Genomic DNA, 20,982 nt, shown 5'->3' with positions numbered 1-20,982 from the left:
TGGTTGAGTTTTCTGCCTCCTGCCTTATCTTGAGCCTGAGGGGAGAAGGTGCTTAGCCTTGTGCCCTCTTTGTGTTTAAGGAGATTTGTAGGGAGCAGCCTCGTGGACTTGCTGGAGCTGCTCTGCCGAGTGCCCTGATCCTGCCTGGAGCACCTGGGAGCAAGATGGGATGTGCAAATCCATCTTTGTTTGCTGTCCTCAGCACTGAGTGCCACCAGTGCTGTGCTGCCCCAGCCCACCTGGGTGTCACACCCCAACACCTCTGGGCCCAGACAGTGGTGATGGGTGAATCACACCAGGCACATGGTGGGATTCTTGGCATGTCCTCTGCAGGGCCAGGAGCTGGACCTGGTGACCCATGTGGGTCCCTCCCAGCTCAGGATTCTCCAGGATTCTGTGGCAGTGTTTGTTCTGCTGCTGGTTCTGGGTAACCAGATTACTTCAAAGCAGAATTGTTTTTTTCCGGGACAGGAAGACCATTAGTAGAATCTGGGCTATAAATCTGTATTTTTTTCCTCTTTGGACACATAATTGGATCTCCCAGAGGTGTCCTGGTTGCAGGATTAATGTTGGGTTGAAGCCATACAAGCCATTTGTGTCTGTAAATCCCATAACGACGCCAGCCAGCTCATCTGTGATGGCACCACAGCCACTGGGCCTGTCCCCAACTCTTGGGGTGCCTGTGGCTCCCTGGAGCCATCCTGGCATGGACAGGAGGCTCCTGTGTGCTGCCAGGGATTGTTGCTGCTGGTTTTGCTCTTTCCCTGAGGAGTTCTGACCCCAATCCCAAGGGAGCTGTCTGGGCTGGTTGGCTCCTCCCTGCAGCCGTGAGGAGAAGCTGTGTCTGTGAGCAGGGAGCTGTTTTAGAGCAGAGCCATTTACAAATGCCTGGCTGCTTTGGGAAGGAGACTCTGGGGTGTGTGAAATTCCTTCTGGGCACTTCTCCTTTTCCTTTAACCTTCTTTCCCTGAAAAAGGGACAAAGGGGCAGAAATCCAGAGTCCAGGCTGGCAGGAATCATTGGTTGTGATAGAAGAACGATTTATAGAGGGATGTGAGTCACTAGACCAGTGTGTGGAGGTCCAAAATACAGAAGGTGACACTGATTTCCAGTGAGGATGAGGTGAGGGAATGATGGAGCCAGTGCCAGGCTCAAACACTGCTGGGTTTGGGGTTTCACAAGTGAAAGCTGGAAGGGACAACTTTAGTAATGTTTGTAAGGAAGACCCCGACAAGGAAAAGCAGCTGGAGGAGGCTGAGCATGGCCAAGATGTCTTGGGATCTGTCCCTGAAGGTGCCTGGCAGCTCATTGGTATTCTGGGAGCAGCTGTCCCGGGCAGGCAGCCGTGTCCTGGCTGTCCAGAGCACTGTCCCCAAGGGTGGCAGCCAGCCTGGCACCAGAGCCAGCCCTGGTTCTGTCCCTGTGCCCCAGGGTGTCCCCAGGGTGGGCACAGCATGGCTGGCCCTGCTCAGTGCACAGAGGAGTGCCCTGGCTGGAGCCTGGCAGGAGCTGGGGGGCATAGAAAGGATCTGAAGCTGTGGGAGAGAATCCAGAGGGGCACAGACCCAGTGGGGAAGGGTCTGGAGGGGCCACACAGGGAGTGCCTGAGGGCACTTGGCTTGTTCAGCTGGAGAAGAGACTGAGAGGAGAGCTCATGGATGTCAACAGCTTCCTCCTGAGGGGCAGCTCTGCTCTCTGTGACAGGGACAAGACCCAAGGGAACTGCTGGAGCTGTGCCAGGGAGGTTTAGGTTGGATATTGTAAAAGGTTCTTTCCCCAGAGGGTGCTGGGCATTGCCCAGGCTCCCCAGGGACTGGGCACAGCCCCGAGGCTGCCAGAGCTCCAGGAGCCTTTGGACAATGCTCTCAGGGATGTGCAGGGTGGGATTGTTGGGGGTCTGGGCAGGGGCAGGGGTTGGACTCCAGCCTCCCTGTGGGTCCCTTCTGACCCAGGATGTTCCATGGTTGCATCAGCAAACCTCTGCAGAGCAGCTGCCCTTTCTCCAACAAACTGCTCTTGCCAGCTCCTTGAGTTCTGCAAGCAAGGTGGGAACATGTGTGGCCATGGGGAAAAGCTGTTCATTGAATATTATCCCCAACTCTTGCAGGGAGAGAGGAAAACTTCCCAAGCCATGAGCCTGGTGAAATTTCCCTGAGGTACCTTCCAAGCATGGGCACGGAGGCTCTGGAGCTCTTCCCCTGCCCCACTCCAAACCTTGCATCTGTTTTCTTGTTCCAGGCTGTTTTGGGGATAATGAGATTAAATCAGTCTCTCCTCCTCCCCTAACTGGTGTTTCAAATCCTATTATCTTGTAAAGCATTTGGAATTCTGCCCCCCAAAATTGCATTAAGCTGAGATGGAAATTCCTTGCGGCTTAGAGTTGCCTCCATACGGCTTTGGGGTTTTGTTGCTTCTTGCTCTGCAGCTCCTGTGGGGACACAACCTCTGGGGCTGAATCCCAGGGAGATGGACTGACCCTGCTCAGGGAGGGCAGGGAAGGGCTGGGAGGGGGTACAGAAATCCTTGCCAAGAATGGGATTCACCCAGGAGAGAGCAAATGCTGTAAGATGGGATCCCAGTGAGACCCATCTTGGTCCCTTATCCCTTCTTGGTCCTGGTGTGTTTCTTGAGGGATGTTGCTTTGCCCTTTCCCACCACTTCTCTGCTTCCAGGGAAAAGTGGGGAATGCAGACAAGGAGAGGAGCAGGCTGGAGCAATCCATGGGTGCAGTGACAGGGCTGGTTCAAGGCCATGGGCTGGGTGGGGGGATACCTGGAGCTGCTCTTTGCTGAGGGGTTTCCTTTTACCAAGCAAACCAAATGTGGTACCTGTTGGAATGAGTCCAGAGGAGGCCACAGAGCTGCTCCAGGGTTGGAGCCAGGCTGGGAGTGCTGGGGATGCTCACCTGGAGAGGAGAAGGATCCAGGGAGAGCTCAGAGCCCCTTGCAGGGCCTGAAGGGGCTCCAGGAGAGCTGCAGAGGGACTGGGGACAAGGCCTGGAGGGACAGGAGCCAGGGAATGGCTGTAAAGTGAACAAGGGGATTTAAGTGGGATATTGGGAAGGAATTCTTGGCTGTGAGGGGGTGAGGCCCTGGCACAGGGTGCCCAGAGCAGCTGTGGCTGCCCCTGGATCCCTGGCAGTGCCCAAGGGCAGGCTGGGCCTTGGTCCCCCATCAGGTTGGATCCCCCTGGGGCTGGGAGCACCCTGGGACAGTGGGAGCTGTCCCTACCCGTGGCAGGGGCTGGCACTGGAGTTTCTGGAAGGTCCCTTCCCACACAAACCAGTCTGGGATTCTGTGGTTGGGACTGGACTCGGGCAGATGGCCGTGCTGGAGCTGGGGGTGCTGTCCCAAGCAGGTGGGTGAGCAGCAGGTTCTGCCCAGCCCAGCTCTGAGCATGTGAGCCCAGGAGTTTGGTAGCCTGTGGAATTGTTCTTGGGATTCTTATCAGTGTTCCTGGGAGGACTTTAGCCAGGGTAATCTGTGTTTGGAAGGGGCTGTGAGAGCAGATAATGGCTTGTGCTGCTCTTGAGAGCCAAATGATGTCAAATTTTAACTTTCTATCTGGAAGCTGTTTCATGCCTTGTCTAGATCATTGATTTTTATTTATATTTTTATTTCCCCCACCACAAACACACCCTGAGCACCTCAAATGTTGTGAAAGTGATGGGGTGAGGGGTAAGAGCTCTCCCTCTCCATTCCCAAAGCTGCCTCTGGTGAAATCTCAGCTCCTCAGTGGAGAGGCACCCTCTGAGACCCATCCTGCTCAAGGGGCTCCCAGTCCCACTGCTGGAAGTGAGGATGGAGACTGGGACCAGCAAGGGAGCAAAGGGGTCACAGCAGAGCAGGTGACAAATGGCACTTTTGGGAGGACCCAGAGCATTTCTCCTCATCCAAGTGAGACAGAGCAGTTGGAAGCAGCTGAAAGGATCGGCATTTTTCTCCTTGCTTGTGTCCACTCAGAGAGCTGGAGTTGGCATTTCCAAAGGTGACAGATGGCACTGTTGGGGGATAGGACCCAGAGCATTTCTCATCATCCAAGTGGGGCAGAGCAGTTGGAAACAGTTGAAAGGATCAGCATTTTTCTCCTTGCTTGTGTCCACTCAGAGAGCTGGAGCTGGCATTTCCAAAGGGTGGGAGGTACATCAGGAGTCATGTGGGAGCTCCACACAGATGTGGCTCAGAAGATTCCAGATGTTTGGCTGTTTCTGCAGGTTGCTGCAGCCCTAACTGTTGGTTTTTGGTTTTGTTTCCCTTTCCCAGTACAGCGCCGTGGACAGCAACCCCCTGTCCCTGTACGTCATGCATCCCTTCTGGAACGCCATCGTGAAGGTGAGTGCCTGTCCCACCCTGAGCAGGACAGCACAGCCCAGGTCAGCTCTGTAACACCATCAGCTGCTTCGTTTGTGATGCCACTAATGAGTGAGGGGCTGCCTGCAGCCTGCCCCCAACCCCTGAATGCCTGCATCCCAGCCCCACGCTTCCTGCTGCCCCGGGATGTTGTCTAACACCCAGACAGTGCAACCATGGCTGGAGCAGCGCCTGCTCCTCAGTCCATGTTTTAATGAGTTCATCTGTTCTTTTGCTGCTTTCCCATAGATCTTCCCTACCTGGCTGGCCCCAAATTTGATAACGTTTTCTGGCTTCCTGCTGCTTGTCTTCAACTTCTTCCTCATGGCATACTTCGACCCTGACTTTTATGCTTCTGGTAAGGCTGCATGTTCCTGGTCAGGTGGGAAATCTGTGTCACCTCCTCTGCTGGGAATTGGTGAGGCCTCTGGGTCTGGGCCTTCCCAAAGTGACTGGGACAGAGGAGGGGATTGAACTCGCTGGGTTTTGTGACAAGGGCTTGTCAGGGTGTGACACCTTCCCGCTGGCTGCCAGGGAAAGGTGCTGCTGGCTGCCAGTGGGTGGGACAGGGAGGAGGAGACAGCTGGAATCTTGGGTTGGAATTGGCTCTGCCTGCAGAGCAATCAACCCAGTGACCTTGTTTGAAAACCTAACAGGAAAATGTTAGGAAGTGCTGCTTCCCCGAAATCAGCAGGTAGAGCCTTGTTTTTCACATCCCAGCTTGTTCCCCTCTTGGCAAAACCACCAGCACATCAGACTAACAAGGCCAAATCCTCTTTCTGAGCTTCACCATTCACAGCTTTAAACTTTTCTAACAGTCCCCATGTTCATCTGTCTGCGAATCCAATAGTTCAGTCGTGTTCCTTTGCACATGGAGGAGTCCCAGGGAAAGGATTAATGCAGTGTGATAATTCTCAGGAACTTCTCCTCTGTGTTTTTCTCTTCCTTAGACCCTGCCAGGTCTGGTTTAGGCTGCTCAGGAGAGTTTGTGTAGTTCTAAACTGGACCCATCATCAAAACACAGTTACATGGCAGAAATCCTGCTTTCTGGGGATTGCCTTTATTGGTAGACAAGTCAAAGCTGATGAAGGTTCAGGTGGCACCTGTGGCTGTTGGCCAGGGTTTGGGCTATTAAGGTCCATGAGCCATGAGAACAAAAGCTGTCAGTAGCTCAAGGTGACATCAGACATCCAGAATCATGGAATCCCAGAATGGTTTGGGTTGAAGGAACCTTAAAGCCCATCCAGTCCCACCTCCTGCCAGGGGCAGGGACACCTTCCACTATCCCAGGTTGCTCCAAGCCCCAGTGTCCCGTCCATCCCTGCCCTCTGGCAGTGGGACTCTATTCCCCTTTGTCCCACCCTCTCCAGCTCTCCTAGAACCCCTTTAGGCCCTGGAAGGGACTCTGAGAATTTTCTGGAGCCTTCTGTTCTCCAGGGTGGACATCCCAAATGCTCCCACTTCTCAAAAATTGGCTTTGGAAGGATGGAGAAGCTCATGGCTTGAGACCTTTTCACATAAATGTTTTGCATGTCCTGCTTGTAGAGAGAGCTTTTCCTGGTGCTGCTCCAGAATTTTGTGCCTTCCCTCCTCCTTGGATGGCTTTGCAGATGTGATGCCCTCCCTCCCTTTGCTGCTGGAAGGGCACCATCCTGCTGCCCTGAGGAAACAGGAGGTGGCATTTCACTGCTCCCCCAGGAGGCCTCCCTGTGCCCTCCTGCTGCCAAGGATCCATGCCTCTTCCTGCCCTTCTCTTTGGGCTCCCCGATTGCAGCCTACCATGATATCCATTAGGAAATAAATATTAACAGGGGAGAAAGGTGCTGGACAAGAAGAATGGGCTCTTACTCTGCTTCTACCACAACCAACACAGTGTGGGTATTAATCAGCATGCTGAAAGTCCCAAATTAGGTTTTATTTTGGATAGTAGCTTGAATCTGGATCATGTTGACGTTCATTTAATTTTTCTCATGATATAAAATAAAACATTGTCCACCAGAGGACAAATTGAAGGTGTGATCCCAGGAAATTCACAAAGCCTTGATGCACGAGTGTGGGTATGGGGTGAGGTGCAGCCAGCTCCGCTGGCTGGCTGCCTGAGCCGGGCTGGAGGAGGAGGAGGTGGAGGTGCTGTTAGGGAAGAGCTCGGTTTCCATTGGCAGGATGGGACTGGAGACTGGGCGGGGAATCCTGGCATGTTCCTGCGGGGGCAGGGAGTTGCCACATCAAAGAGGCTCCACCTGATGCTCTGTGAGGCAGCGACTGAGGAGTGTCCTCTGCACACACTTCCCCCCAGCCTGCAGTGGCACTGCAGAACTGGCCCCAGTTCTCAGATCCCATGAATTTAGAGAGCTGGGAACAAAGGACAAATATATCCTGAAAGGCAAAGTCCTCACTGACCTGGTTTCAGGAGCTGCTATGGGGCAGCTCTGCCATCACATCCTGCAAAGCTCGCATCCCAGATTCACTGTTTGAGTCCTCGTGGCCGTGCTTTTTGGGGCAAAATAAACCCTCAGGGAGCACATCCTGAACTGTCCTGACTCTGCTCTGTCTGATCCCTGCAGCTCCTGATCACCAGCACGTTCCAAACGGCGTGTGGATCGTGGTGGGGCTCCTCAACTTCATGGCCTACACGTTAGGTAAGAGTTTTCAGGGTCACCCGCTCATGCTGTGATTATGTTCCCTCTCTCCCCATGGGAAGTGTTATATTCTGTGCTCCCAGCAGTTTCTGGGAGCTGCTTTGCAATGTGGAGACAAGGAGGTTGTCCCAGAGCATCTGATGGGAAAGGAGGATACTGGAAGTGCCTTTGAGATGAACTGTGAAACTCTGTCTTGGGTCTGCTTTAAATAATGAGACAATCCCAGAATGGTTTGGGTTGGAAAGGACCTGCAAAATCCTCTGGTTCTACCCCCTGCTGTGGGCAGGGACACTTTCCACTATCCCAAATGTGGGAAATTAATTTGTAGAGAATTCTTAAAGTCTGATAGAAGGTTCACATAGTATGTATTTGTTTGTAAACAAACAAAACACGCCTATGTAAACATGCCTAATCCAACACCAGGGTACTCCAACCCTCATCCAGGCTGGCCTTGGACACTTCCAGGGATCCAGGGTCAGCCACAGCTTCTCTGGCCAACCTGTGCCAGGGCCTCCCCACCCTCACAGCCAAGAATTCCTTCCCAATATTCCACCCAAATTTCCCCTTTTCCACTTTGAAGCCATTCCCTGTGTCCTGTCCCTCCATCCCTTGTCCCAAGTCCCTCTCCAGCTCTCTTGGACCTCCTTTAGGCACAGGAAGAAGCTGCCTTAAGGAATATAAAGGAAACACAAGGAAATAAATAAAATCTCATCAGACTGTTCCATTTTCCTTCCTCCCATGGAGCAGGGATGGGAAGTCCACTCACTGATTGAGGATGGAGGTGGGGAAGGCTGCTCTTCCCTGGCCCATTGCTTTGTCCAGGAGAGCTCCATGTGTAGGAATGTGCCCCCTGTTGACAGAGTGACTAAAATGTTCTTTGTCTGCTTAAAAAGGCAAAAAGCCCAGAAGAATCTCTCCCAATTTAGTACAAAAGATACCTCATAGGACCTTTTGGACTTCACCTCAGACCTGGTGCTGTCTGATTAGACAGAGGCCAAGAGGTCCCACCTGGGTAATTCACTAGAAAAAGAAGAGAACAAAGGAAATAATCATTTTGTGGGGTGTTTTAGCAGGAGCAAGAACCTCTTGCCCCTGGCTCATTTTTTCTCTGTAAGAGCTTTGTTATTTTGCCTTTTATTAAACCTTTTTCTATTACCAACACTACCTCAGAAGCCCTCCTGCTAATTTTATGCCGTTCAGGGTAGCTGAGCTATCTCACATGTGATATATTTCTCTGAGAGCCCCTAAGACCTGGCTCAAAGACTAACACATCATCCATTTTTCTCTCCCCCTTCCCAGATGGTGTTGATGGGAAGCAGGCACGCCGGACCAACTCCAGCACCCCCCTGGGAGAGCTCTTTGACCACGGCCTGGACAGCTGGGCCTGCGTGTACTTTGTGGTCACCGTGTACTCCACCTTCGGCCGGGGCTCCACCGGCGTCAGCGTCTTCGTGCTCTACCTCCTGCTGTGGGTGGTCTTGTTTTCCTTCATCCTCTCCCACTGGGAGAAGTATAACACAGGGATTCTCTTCCTGCCCTGGGGATATGACGTCAGCCAGGTGGTGAGTTCGCGCCCTGAGAAGCTGCTGGGTGCAGTGCTGCCCACTGAGGGGTGTGTTCTGCTGTGGATCCAAAGCCTTGTCAATCATGGTGTCAGTCCATGGACGTGGGCTCTCCATGACAAACAAGGCTTGAAGGATGGATGTGGCCTTGGCTCTCCTCTCCCTGGTTCCTGAATGTTCTGCCCACTGGAATTGTTACTTTATGTAGTTCCCCACGTGGTACCAGTGTGGGTAAAGCCTGGAAGTTTGGGATGCCTTTTGGCACTTACCAGGATCTGGGTCAAAAATTCAGCAGAGGTAATTGGCTTGTTAATTGCTGTTCCTGAAGCAAAGATTCCTGGGGAGATGCCCCTCCAGACCATGGTCCCTGGGCAGTGGGTGTTGAGACTCATGGTGATGGACCCCTTGGGGTGTTGGTGTGTCCGTCCCTCCTTAAGGAGTTCTCTGCAGGAAGCTCTTCCTGAAGAGAGCTGGGACCTGGGGATGAGGCAGCTCACCTGGATTGCAGGTAGTGCCTTCCTCCAGCCCAGGCTGCTCCAAGCTTTGTCCAGCCTGGCCTTGGACATTTCCAGGGATGAGGGAGCCACAGCTTCTCTGGGCAACCACCCTCATTGTAAAAAACCTTCTTCCTTTTACCCCATTATCTTATGTCCATTTATTATCCTCTGGTTTGTCAGATGCTGGGTGGGAAATGCAGTGAGTTGGAAGGAGAGTTCACTTAATGCAGCTGCATTAATTGGAATAATCATTTCTCCTATTACGAGAAGACCAGAGCTGGTCCCTGACTGTACTCTGATCCTTTCTCCCAAAATGTTGCTTAACCCAGGTCTTTGAGCTGCCTGCTGGAGAAAGGCAGGGGTGGAGGGCAGAGCAGCGTGTTCCACCCAGCTTCAGGGGACTATTAAAGCTGAAATAGCCCTGGTGAGCTTCTCCCTGTAATCCAGCAGCTGATGGATAAGGAAGAGTCCCTGACTGACCCCTCCAGGGTCACTGCAACTTGTGTAAAACCTGTGCTGTGGTCACCTCGAGAGTTCAAGGCTGTGCCAGGGCATCTCTCCTGCAGCTCCTGGTCATGTCCTCCTCATGGAATCAGTGAGGTTGGAAAAATCCTCTGAGACCATCGAGTCCAGCCATGTCCTCAGCACTGCCAAGGCCACCACTGGCCCATGCCCCAAGTGCCACTTCCACGTGGTTTTTATATTCCTCCAGGGATGAGACTCCACCACTGCCCTGGGCAGCCCCTGCCAAGGCCTGAGCACCCTTTCCATGCAGAAATTCCTCCTGGTGTCCACCCTGAGCCTGCCCTGGCCCAGCCTGAGGCCATTTCCCCTTGGCCTGTCCCTGTTCCCTGGGAGCAGAGCCCGACCCCCCCTGGCTGTCCCCTCCTGGCAGGGACTTGTGCAGAGCCACCAGGTCCCCCCTGAGCCTCCTTTGCTCCAGGCTGAGCCCCTTTCCAGCTCCCTCAGCCTCTCCTGGGGCTCCATTCCCTTCCCAGCTCCGTTCCCTTCCCTGGACACGCTGCAGCCCCTGCAGGTCTGTCCTGGCAGGAGGGGCCCAGAGCTGCCCCCAGCACTGGAGGTGCCCCAGCAGTGCCAGCACAGGGGACGGGCACTTCCCAATCCAATCCCTGCTCAGCAGCTCACCCTTCCTACACCTGGTAACATGGGATATTTGTGGATTTGTTTTATTTTTCTCCTTCCTGCTGGTGGGTAGGACTGAACATGTCATAGCTTAGAGCTTCCTTTCCCTGGAGCTGCCCGGCACACGTGTGGTGCTGCCAGCCCAGGTGCTGCCAGCCAGGTGCTGCCAGACTTGCCCATCTCATTTCTCACCCCTGCTTTGTCCTGTGCTTTCTTTCAGACCATTTCAATTGTCTACATAGTGACAGCCTTTGTGGGAGTTGAGGCCTGGTATGCACCTTTCCTGTTTAATTTCTTATATAGAGACCTATTCACTGCAATGATTATTGGTAAGAAACTCCATGTTGAAGCCTGTCTTTTAAACGTCACCTTTTTCCCAAACCCCCTGCTAATGACCTGCTAACACTGCTCTGTTTGCTGCCCCCGGGCTGTTGTTGAAGTGACTAATTGAGGGTGTTCTCACAGCCTGAAAACCTTTCCCAGGATTTCAAAACAGCCTTGTCTCCTGCAGAGTTATTGTGGAGAACTTAACTCTGCTCTGCCTGGGCTGACTTCACTCCAGACAAGCTTAGTTTGTCGTCAGTGAGAGCCTGGGGGTAAAACCAGTGTGGTAAACCCAGAGTTTCCAGGGGATAAAGCCCAGTGTGCAGGGGATGGTGGGATCTGGCTCTCAGTGGAGCATCCCCAGCCTTGGGCTGGTTTGGGGGGGTCAGGACATTTTTGTTTTGCTGCTCTGGGGCTCCCTCTCACCCCAGAGCCCAAACACTGTGTGGGAGGGAGGTTGCAGCCATGGAGGTGGGTGGGAGCTCTGCTGTTTGGGGATCCTGCCCTCCATCCACCCACCTGAACATTACATCATTATAATAATAATAGTATTAAAATTGAAATAAAGGCCCAGCCTCGCTCTCCTGTGGTCAGTCAAAATAAGCCACTGCAAAGGGTAGAGCTGAGCTGATGTTGTTCAATGCCATTGCCTAAATCACAAGTTCTGCTCGGTTTATTTTCTGTGTCCCTTCGGGTGTTCTTTGTAATTGCCTAATTTTGAGTTAATTGGTGTGTTAAACGTACTTGCACTTTTATCAGGTAGATGTTCCCAGCTTTCCTTTGCCAGCTGTGTGACTTACCATGAATAATGAATGTGCTTTTCCTATATGAGAAATTGAGCCCAGTTCCAACACGGGGGAGAGGAGCTGGGTTATTAAAGCAGGAATATTTCCAGCTCTGCTCACACACCTTCTGCTGCATAAACAGGGAAGGAGTTGTGCTGGAATATCATGGACAGTGTTGGTGGTTCTGATTTGAGGTCAGGATTTTTCAGTTATTTGGGTGCTTGATATCATTTATCCAGTTAAATGACAACTTTTTGGCAACGTGGCCACTGGAAATGTCTGCACACAGCCAGAGAAACAGCAAATTGTCTTTCTTGTGAAAACTCCATGTCATTTGAGGAGTGTGCACTCGTATCTCATTAGAGTTGTGTTATAATTAAGCTTTGTCACTGTTTAAAGCACAAACCCGAGCTCCTTAATGCAGCCCTTTCAAATGGAAATGTCTTCAACTTACAGCAGACTTTAACTTTTAATTACAGCTCTTGGGCCAGACTTGAGAGCAGCTTCTTCCAAATGTGCTGAGCTATTCCTGGGGCACCAGGAGCTATTTTTGGTGCAGGGAATTTAAAGCAGAGCCCAGCCAGAGCCTCCTGTTCGGGGTGCATGGGGCGTCCCCTCTGCCCTGGGGCACTAACGTGGCACTTTTCTCTTCCAGCCTGTGCCCTCACTGTGACCCTGCCCATGAGCCTGTACAACTTCTACAAGTGAGTTTTGTAGAATCCCAGCAGGGTTTGGGTGGGAAGGGGGTGGAAAATTCATCCTGTGCCACCCCCTGCCATGGGCAGGGGCAGCTCCCACTGTCCCAGGGTGCTTCAAGCTCTGTCCAGCCCAGCCTTGGGCACTGCCAGGGATCCAGGGGCAGCTCACAGCTGCTCTGGGCACCCTGTGCCAGGGTCTCACCACCCTCACAACCAAGAATTCCTACTTTCCAACATCCCATCCATCCCTGCCCTCTGGCAGTGGGAAATCATTCCCCCTTCTCCTATCACTCCAGTCTTTCTGCAGCTCTCCTGGAGCTCCTTCAGGCACTTACTGCAGGCAGCACCAGGGATTTCTCAGTGATTCCTCAGTGATTCCATGTATTTTCCTTTCTTTGCTTGTGTTTCAGGGCCTATAAGAATAACACCTTGAAGCACCACTCTGTGTACGAAATCCTGCTGCCCCTGGTGTCCCCGGTGTTGCTGTTCCTGCTGTGCACCACCTGGATCTTCCTGTCCCCCACTGACATCCTGGAGGTCCAGCCCAGGCTCTTCTATTTCATGGTTGGAACAGCCTTTGCCAACATCTCTGTAAGAGCTTCTGCTTTATGCTTGAGGGACTGGAGAAGTGGTTAAATTGAGTTTTCACATGTGCTGTGAGCTGATGGGAAAGGAGTTCCTGCCTCCTTTTGGGGATAAACTTAAAATGAGAGGACTAAATTTTTGGTCAAAATTTAATAGAGCTGCCTAGTGGTAGAATAATGGGAGTGTTAAGGTTGGAAAAGCCCTCTGAGACCACCGAGTCCAACTGTCCCCCAGCACTGCCAAGGTGACCCCTGCTCCAGGTGCCACATCCAGGGGATTTTTAAATCCCTCTAGGGACGGGACTCCACCACTGCCCTGGGCCTTTTCCAATATTTAACAACTCTTCCCATGCAGAAATTCCTCCTGGTGTCCACCCTGAGCCTGCCCTGGCCCAGCCTGAGGCCATTTCCCCTTGTCCAGGGCAGCTGCTGCAGTGCAGAGAGCTGGGGGCTCCACCTGGTGAAAATCACCCCAGAATATCACTGAGTGCCTGAGGGAGGTCATTCACAGAGCTCTGAACTGCAAAAAGCTCCAGGCAGAGATTGCTGGAACTTCACAGAATCCCAGGATCATTCAGGCTGGAAAATCCCTCCCTGCCCATCCAGTCCCAGCTGTGCCCAATGCCCACCTTGTCCCCAGCCCAGGGCACTCAGTGCCACATCCAGGTGACACCTGCAGGGATGGGCACTGCAAACCTCCCTGGGCAGCCCCTGCCAAGGCCTGAGCAGCCTTTCCATGCAGAAATTCCTCCTGGTGTCCACCCTGAGCCTGCCCTGGCCCAGCCTGAGGCCATTTCCCCTTGGCCTGTCCCTGTTCCCTGGGAGCAGAGCCCGACCCCCCCTGGCTGTCCCCTCCTGGCAGGGACTTGTGCAGAGCCACAAGGTCCCCCCTGAGCCTCCTTTGCTCCAGGCTGAGCCCCTTCCCAGCTCCCTCAGCCCCTCCTGGGGCTCCATTCCCTTCCCAGCTCCGTTCCCTTCCCTGGATACGCTGCAGCCCCTGCAGGTCTGTCCTGGCAGGAGGGGCCCAGAGCTGCCCCCAGCACTGGAGGTGCCCCAGCGGTGCCAGCACAGGGGACAGTGTCACAGATCACACAAGTGACCATCCCCTCTGCTCTGGGGACAAACATCTGTTGCTCCCAGAGCCCACAGCAGGCTCAGGCTCTGTCCCTGTCCCCTCAGTGCCAGCTGATCGTGTGCCAGATGAGCAGCACACGGTGCCAGCCCCTCAACTGGATGCTGCTGCCCATCGCGGCCGTGCTGCTGCTGGTGGTGTCTGGGCTGGCTCCAGGCAGTGAAACGCTCCTGCTGTACCTGCTGACAGCCTTCCTCACCCTGGCACACATCCACTACGGCGTGGTCGTGGTAGGTGACACCTCCTGGGCTGGGCTGTGGCTGGGAGTGCTGCTGCTTGGGGCAGGGAGTGCTCTGTGTGAAGCTGGGAATATGGTTGGGAATGGTTCTGTGAGCCTGTGGGATTTGGGGTGGATTCCTTGTGAGAGGCTTGGGGAGGTTGCATGGGGTTGAAAGGACCTGCACAGGATGTGGCAGGGGCTGTCCTTCCTCTGGGGTGTGTCAGATGAGTGGGAGACCAAGCACAAAATCCTGGAATTTGGGTTGGGAGGGACCTCAAAGCCCATCCAGTGCCACCCCTGCCATGGCAGGGACACCTCCCACTGTCCCAGGTGCTCCCAGCCCCAGTGTCCAACCTGGCCTGGGGCACTGCCAGGGATCCAGAGCCACAGCTGCTCTGGGAATTCCATCCCAGCCCCTGGCCACCCTGCCAGGGCACAATTCCCAGTTCCCAAGATCCCATCCATCCCTGCCCTCTGGCAGTGGGAGCCATTCCCTGTGTCCTGTCCCTCCAGGCCTTGTCCCCAGTCCCTCTGCAGCTCTCCTGGAGCCCCTTCAGGCCCTGCAAGGGGCTCTGAGTCTCCAAGGTGCTGAGACAGCCAGGCTGGAGTGGGGGTTTTGCTGTGGGAACACAGCAGCTCCAGGGCCTCCCTTCCTCCTGTCCATCTGTGCACAAATCCAGGGATTGGTTTCCTTCTCATCCTCTGAGTTTGGATTAACAGAACAAACTTGGAGAAGCCCAGAGTCCCACTGGGAAGCTGCTGAGGAAGGAGGACAAGGGCCCACATGTCCCAGCTGAAGTGGGGACACCCTGCTTGGGAAGCCCCTTCCCCTGGGAGCCCCAGTTCCACCCCAGAGCCCGTGGAGTCGTGTCCCAGCTGTAATTACAGCCAAGGAGTAATAGCCAGGTTGCCTTGTCTTTCCAATTAGTGTAATGAGGCTTCTGGGCAAGAAGGATTTGAATTACTAAGAAGCTTAAATAAATTTGGTCTTGGAATCACAGCTGGAGATGGGGCTGAGCTGGTGGTGTAATCCTCCTGCCCATGCCCTCCTGGGAGATTCCCAGTGCTCTTCTCCCTCTTTCCCTCCCTCTGCCTTTCCAAGGGCCCATCTGTGCCAGCTCCTCTTCACTTTGAGCTGAAGAGCCTTTGAAGGCTTTGGGATTGGGGCATTATCCCAAACTGCTCTGAATTTGGGAAGAATGATTAGGATTAAAGCCTCTGCCCTGACTGTGTCAAGCTCAGCCTGCTTTTGCAGGAATTATCCAGCTCCCCCTTTGAATGGATTCAGGAATATTTTATAGAGACATCTGAGATGATCAAATGAATTTAAACAGAATAATGAAGGAGGAGGGTAAAATCCTCCTCCAAGTCTGGGCTCAGCATTCCCAACTCCCGCCCTTGTGGAGGGGAAAAACAGAGGGTGAGCCTGCTCCCAGATGTTGTTTGGGAAGGTTGGGAAGGGAGCAGGGCTGTTCCCTGAGGAACCAGTGCCTGGGGACAGGGATGGGGCTGGGCAGGGGTGAGGTGGGCACAGTGGCTGGCAGGGGCTTGGTGGGAGCAAGGAGCAGGTCTGGGGCTCTGCCTGCTCTGCTGCTCATGCCTGGGAGCCGGGATAGCCCCCCGGGATCCGGGATAACCCAGTCCCGTGTCTGCCTCGTCCCCAGGTGAGCCAGCTGAGCAGGCACTTCAACATCCGGCCCTTCTCCCTACGGAAGCCCACTCCGGACTGACTGGGAGCAGAGGAGGAGAAAATCGGCCTGCGGGCTGCAGAAGGACTGTAAATACCTGCTGCAAATACCTGTAAATACTTCAGCCATCACCACAGATCAAACTATCCTCTGGACAGGGCCAAGGACACGCGGGATCCGCTGCAGCCGGGCCGGGGCCGGGGCGGCTCCTGCTGCTCTTCCATCCCTGCGAGCTTCGGGTTTTGGGTGGAGCTGGAGGAGGAGGAGCCTTTTCAGGTCGCTGTTACTGTACCTTAGACCAGCTGAATGTTCCCAGAGAAGCCTCTGACTCCGGCCCTTGCTCAGGGAAAGCTGCTTGGGGATGCAAAGGCTTTACCTGAGCAAAGCACCTTGGCCTGACACCAAAAGCAATGCAGCTGATTCCTCCAAGGGCAGGGGGACATCCTGGTGGTGGGGGTGGTTCCTGGCTGTCCCCAGTGCTGCTGTCTGGACAGCGCCTGTGCTGGGCTGGTACTTTGGGAGCAGATGGTGACAGTTCTCCCCCATTCTGTCCTGACTTCCTGCTTTTGGGCAAACACTTGCTAGCACCTTTGTTGTCTTTTTTCTTTTTATATAGGGGAGGAAAAAAAGACACTCAAAGCTTGTGGTTCAATGCTAAATGGGGAGCTTGGAAAATCAGGGCTCAGTTTCACATAGGAGTGGGAATGTGGCTTCTGCATGTTGTGTGGTAGCTGGGACCACATCTTGACACGTTCCTGTGTGTCCATGTGTGTTCCCAGGCTGGGAATGGGGTCTGAGCTATGGAAGGTGGCTGAGACTACAGAGCCGAGCTCTCCCCATTCCGACCATCATGGATTTGCTGTCGTGGCTTGGCTCTGTGGGTCCTTTCCTGCTGCCTGAGCCCCTTTTCCACAGCCAGGAACAGCCTGGCCCTTCCCAACTGCAATTCCACCACTGGGAGAAGCACCTGGAGCCCCGTGTTGGTCGTGTGTGCACCTTCAGGATGCTCCCAGGGGTGGGAACCTTTCAGATCTGCCTCTCTTTGTCCCCAGCACCCGCGTGTCTCATCCAGGCATCTCTTTGTTTACTGTCCACTTGTCAGAGATGTGTTTGCGTTGATTTTATTTTTTAATTTGTTTTTATAATTGACTTCTTCGAGTGGAGTGGTGAAGACTGAATGCTGATTTTCTTTCCCGTTGGCTTGATTCAATGAAGACCTGTGCTTGAATGAAGAGTGTAGCTTAAACCCAGGCTCTGGAAAGGCTGCATCCGGAAGAGAACAAGCACAGCCAATCGTGCAGGTGGAACTACCATGGGAACAAATTCCTTCAGACACTGATTGTTGTGCAACGTGGGGCATCTGGCAGCTTGGTCAGAGCGGTTTCCTTCTGCGGGGGAAACCTCTTCCTGCTCTGGGAAGCCTTCAACGTGTAACTGCTATTTAATGCTTTTTCTTTTGGAAATGGAATCACTGTCATGCCAAGACTGGAAGGCCTGAGGTTGAGCTCGTGAGTTCACGGGTTGCTTGGGCAGCTCCTGGTCAGCCCTTGGTCAGTCTTGGTCACCCCTGGTCAGCCCCTGGTCACAGTACAGCCTGTGAGGAGCAAACTGTGCCCTTCCCAGAGCTGCCATCCCTCGTGGGAGGCTCTGGATGTGTCCCTATGGCTGTGGCGGGGCTGCGAGAGGGGGCTGATGGTTTTTGGAGTTTATTTAATAAAGTAGCTTCCTCCAATCCATTTTACTGATGTTGTACAGAAAAAAAAAAAGCCCTCCATGGATAAATGACTTGGGCTGCACCTGAGTTTTTGACTCCTGCTATTTAATGAAATAGAATTATGGAGATAAATTTAAGTCCTGCTCGCACAGGAATTAGAGGGAATCTTCAGCTGGGATGCAGCTTCCTGTGGGACTTGTTCAGATAGCAGAGCTGGGCTGGCAACACTGAAAAATGTGTATGTTGGATGATTTTCTGTCTAGTTTTGTGTTTGCCCAAGCAGGGAAGAACTGAGCTGTTCCCTCAGGCTTCCAGCTGAACTCTGGGCTCCCAAACCTGGCACTTGCCTCGTCCTGTCTCTTCCTGTGGGCATCACTGGCCCCTGAGGACTGGGATGCTGCTGAGGCTGGGAGGAGTTGTCTGAGCTTAAGTCTTGGTGTACAGGAAGAACATCCCTCTCCAAAACTGGAACTGCTTCCTCTGCAGAGGCTTTATCCTGGGGGAGTTCTGGCTCTTTGGTGCCTTAATTTATTGCACCTTGAAAGTAGAAAAAATCTCCTTAAATCAGCGCTGGGCTTTGGGCTGGCTTGTACCTGGTGGGGACAGGGATGGAGCAGAGCCCATCCCCGTGCCCAGGCAACTGCTGGGGAGGGGAGTTCTCCTTTGGCTCTTAGAAATCCAGTGATTTCTGCTCCTGGATTCTGAGAGGGGAATAGAAACAAGGAGACCAAACCCTGTGTGGCAGCTGAGAACCAACCCTTCTATTGCCCACCATGGGTTTAGGTCTTAAGTATTAAAGTGTTCCTGGTTAACAGCCCCTGAGGGGGATGTTCTGTCCTGGTCACTGGCTGGGCTCTGCACTTCCCATGGGGTGTGCTCCTGGGGATGGAGAGGGCAGGTCCTGGCTCCTCAGCTCCTCCTGCCTGGTGCCCCAGAGCTGATCTGTGTTGTCTCTTCTTCCAGGGATTGGTTGCTCCAAGCCTGGAACCTTCCAGGGATCCAGGGTGGGCACCCTGTGCCAGGGCCTGCCCATCCTGCCAGGGAACAATTCCTAATTCCCAAGATCCCATCCAGCCCTGCCCTCTGGCACTGGGAGCCATTCCCTGTGTCCTGTCCATCTCCAGCTCTCCTGGAGGCCCTGGTTGGTCACAGTGGGGTTTGGCAGCTGCCTCTGCTCACATCCCCCTGCACCAAGGCTTTGCCAGGGCTGGGAGCAGTGCACTGGAAGTGGGAGCTCCCGAGGCTCTGGGAACATCTTTAAGCTCCTTAAACAGAGCTGGCCTGGTGTCACCTCCTGGCCTGTCAAGGATCTGCAGCTGGGAGTCAGAGCTGGTTTGATCCAGTGAGGGCCCTAAACTCTTCCCTGAGAGCATCCATGCCTGCTTCTGACAGCTGGAAAGTCCCTAGGGAAGGGCTGCTTTTGGGAAACCAGCCTTGGCTCCTCCTGGTTGTACCCACCTCTACCTCTGAGCTGTGTCAGAGCAGTGGCTGAGGTGACACAGAGGCTGCTCTTGGTGGGACGAGGACAGGACGAGGGGAAATGGCCTCAAGCTGTGCCTGGGGAGGCTCAGGTTGGATATTGGGAACAATTCCTTCATGGAAAGGGCTGTCCTGCCCTGGCACAGCTGTGCAGGGCAGGGGTGGAGCCCCCATCCTTGGAGGGATTTAAAAGCCCTGTGGATGTGGCACTTGGGGACATGGGACAGCACTTTGGCCTTGGTTGTGCTGGCAATGGCTGGACTTGATGGGCTCAGAGGGCTTTTCCATGGTGACAGTGGGAGCTATGCTGACCTCTTTGCTTGTGGAAAAGACCCTCTGGTCCATCCAGGTGTGGTCAGACCTGGCTGGAGAAGTCCCCAGGAAGTGACTGGGCCATCCCTGCCCCAGGAGCAGAAGTTTTTGGGGTAATTTGCCTCAGCCCACAGCACCCACAGAGCCCACTTGGTCAGAGCTGGTTGGAGACCTCAAAATCTGCCCCCATCCCTCCCTGCCAGCAGGGACACGTTCCTGCTCCTGTCCCTTGGGCTGAAGGGGACACTGGTGCTGGCAGTGGCCCACAGTGAGGTGCTGTGATCCCAGGGGCCCCGATGGCTTTCCCAGAGTCCAGAGTCTGGGGCTTCAGGTACTGCAGTGGGTGTGGATTCCAGTCTGTTCAATGCTACTGCTGAAATATTTATTGTGTTTAAGCCAAACAGAAAACTAATAAAGTTCAGTAAAGAATAAAATTTTCCACACCTTTTACTGGTGTTTGTCTTTTCTTTCTGCTGAACGTGGTGAAGAGGATAAGGTGGAGAAGGGAATGGGCGGGAGTGCAGTGAACAGAGATGGATTCAGCAAGTGACAGAGTGATTTGGGTGGGAAGGGATGCTCAAGATCAGCTCATTCCATGGGCAGGGACATTTCCACTGTCTCAGGTGGCTCCAAGCCCTGTCCAGCCTGGCCCTGGGCACTGCCAGGGACCCAGGGTGGGCACCCTGTGCCAGGGCCTGCCCACCCTGCCAGGGCACAATTCCCAATTCCCAGGATCCCACCCAGCCCTGCCCTCTGGCACAGGGAGCCATTCCCTGTGCTCCTGTCCCTCCAGGCCTTGTCCCCAGTCCCTCTGCAGCTCTCCTGGAGCCCCTTCAGGCCCTGCCAGGGGCTCTGAGCTCTGCCTGGATCCTTCTCCTCTCCAGATGAGCACCCCCAGCTCTCCCAGCCTGGCTCCAGCCCTCAGAACACATCTGCAGGATGTGAGGGAACAGCTGGGCTGGGGAGCAGCACAGGTGACACAGGTGACAGCAGTGACGGGGTGTGAAGCTGTCCCAAGAGCAGTGGAGGAGGCTGCAGGCTGGTGGTGGCCAGTGAAGCATGGACAGATAACTATTGAACTAATTAAAGTTAAAAAGAAGTAATAAATAGTATTGTTATTAGTTGTTAATATTTTTAGTAATAAAATAAATAATACATTGTATTTATTACAGTGCTGGATGCATGTGGTGTTGTTTGCAAAGCCATGTGGGAGGAGTTGCAGACTCCTGCTCTCTCTACAGAAAAGGTTTTACACATCCAAGAGGTTTCTAAGGATGCATAATACACAATCATTATGCTTTGTATTATAATCAGCTGAATATCCATTATGGCTGTGCAATTGTCCTCTTTAGTTGGATCAATGGGCTTCTGGGGAGGAAGTAGGACATCTTCCTCATGGTAAACTCCTCACCCTTGTCAAGTTGGCAGGGCTCCTTGACTTGCTGCTCCAAACCTCCTCTCATTCTTAGAAGCCAGTGGTATTCATGGCTCCTGCACTCTTGGAATACTTCAGCTGTCATCCCCAACCTTGTTTCAGTTATCCCCACATGGTATCGACTGATTTTCTTGTTAAGCTCTAATCACAGTATATGACCTTAACTAATTATATTTCTAACTTAACCCCTTACTCCGCCAGCCCTGAGCAGAGCCCAGGAGCCCCGCGGCCTCTCCCGTGCCCTGGGCCGTGCGCTTCCCCCCGGGATAAAGCCTAGGTGTATTTAAACCGTGCCTCCTCCTTCCTCAGCCTCTCCGCGGCTTCCCCTAAGCGGATTGCTGCGGTAGGTGTAATGGAATTAAAAGATTGCGACTGACAATAGGTTTCGGCAGCGCACCGGGTGCCGGCGGCGCGGGCTGCT

General features: G+C 53.7%; 1 protein-coding gene across 2 annotated transcripts in view; it reads left to right on the top strand.

The window, feature by feature from the left end:
- Positions 1 to 19,562, top strand: part of SELENOI (selenoprotein I) — a 29,145-nt gene extending 9,583 nt beyond the window's left edge. Inside the window, exons 2-10 of one of the 2 annotated variants that reach the window (XM_030945264.1) lie at positions 4,263 to 4,331; positions 4,599 to 4,707; positions 6,914 to 6,988; positions 8,288 to 8,550; positions 10,411 to 10,519; positions 11,955 to 12,003; positions 12,408 to 12,588; positions 13,761 to 13,943; positions 15,598 to 19,562. In XM_030945264.1, coding sequence (XP_030801124.1) covers positions 4,263 to 4,331; positions 4,599 to 4,707; positions 6,914 to 6,988; positions 8,288 to 8,550; positions 10,411 to 10,519; positions 11,955 to 12,003; positions 12,408 to 12,588; positions 13,761 to 13,943; positions 15,598 to 15,714 — 1,155 coding nt within the window. In that variant the 3' untranslated portion in view covers positions 15,715 to 19,562. The remainder of the gene's footprint in view (positions 1 to 4,262; positions 4,332 to 4,598; positions 4,708 to 6,913; positions 6,989 to 8,287; positions 8,551 to 10,410; positions 10,520 to 11,954; positions 12,004 to 12,407; positions 12,589 to 13,760; positions 13,944 to 15,597) is intronic. The other variant, XM_030945265.1, reaches the window with a different exon arrangement.
- Positions 19,563 to 20,982: the final 1,420 nt, after the last annotated feature.

This window comes from Camarhynchus parvulus, chromosome 3 (genome assembly GCF_901933205.1).
Source record: "Camarhynchus parvulus chromosome 3, STF_HiC, whole genome shotgun sequence".
Lineage (NCBI taxonomy): Eukaryota > Metazoa > Chordata > Aves > Passeriformes > Thraupidae > Camarhynchus > Camarhynchus parvulus.
The sequence above is the reverse complement of the archived record's forward strand: the minus strand, read 5'-3'. Positions and strand labels throughout refer to the sequence as shown.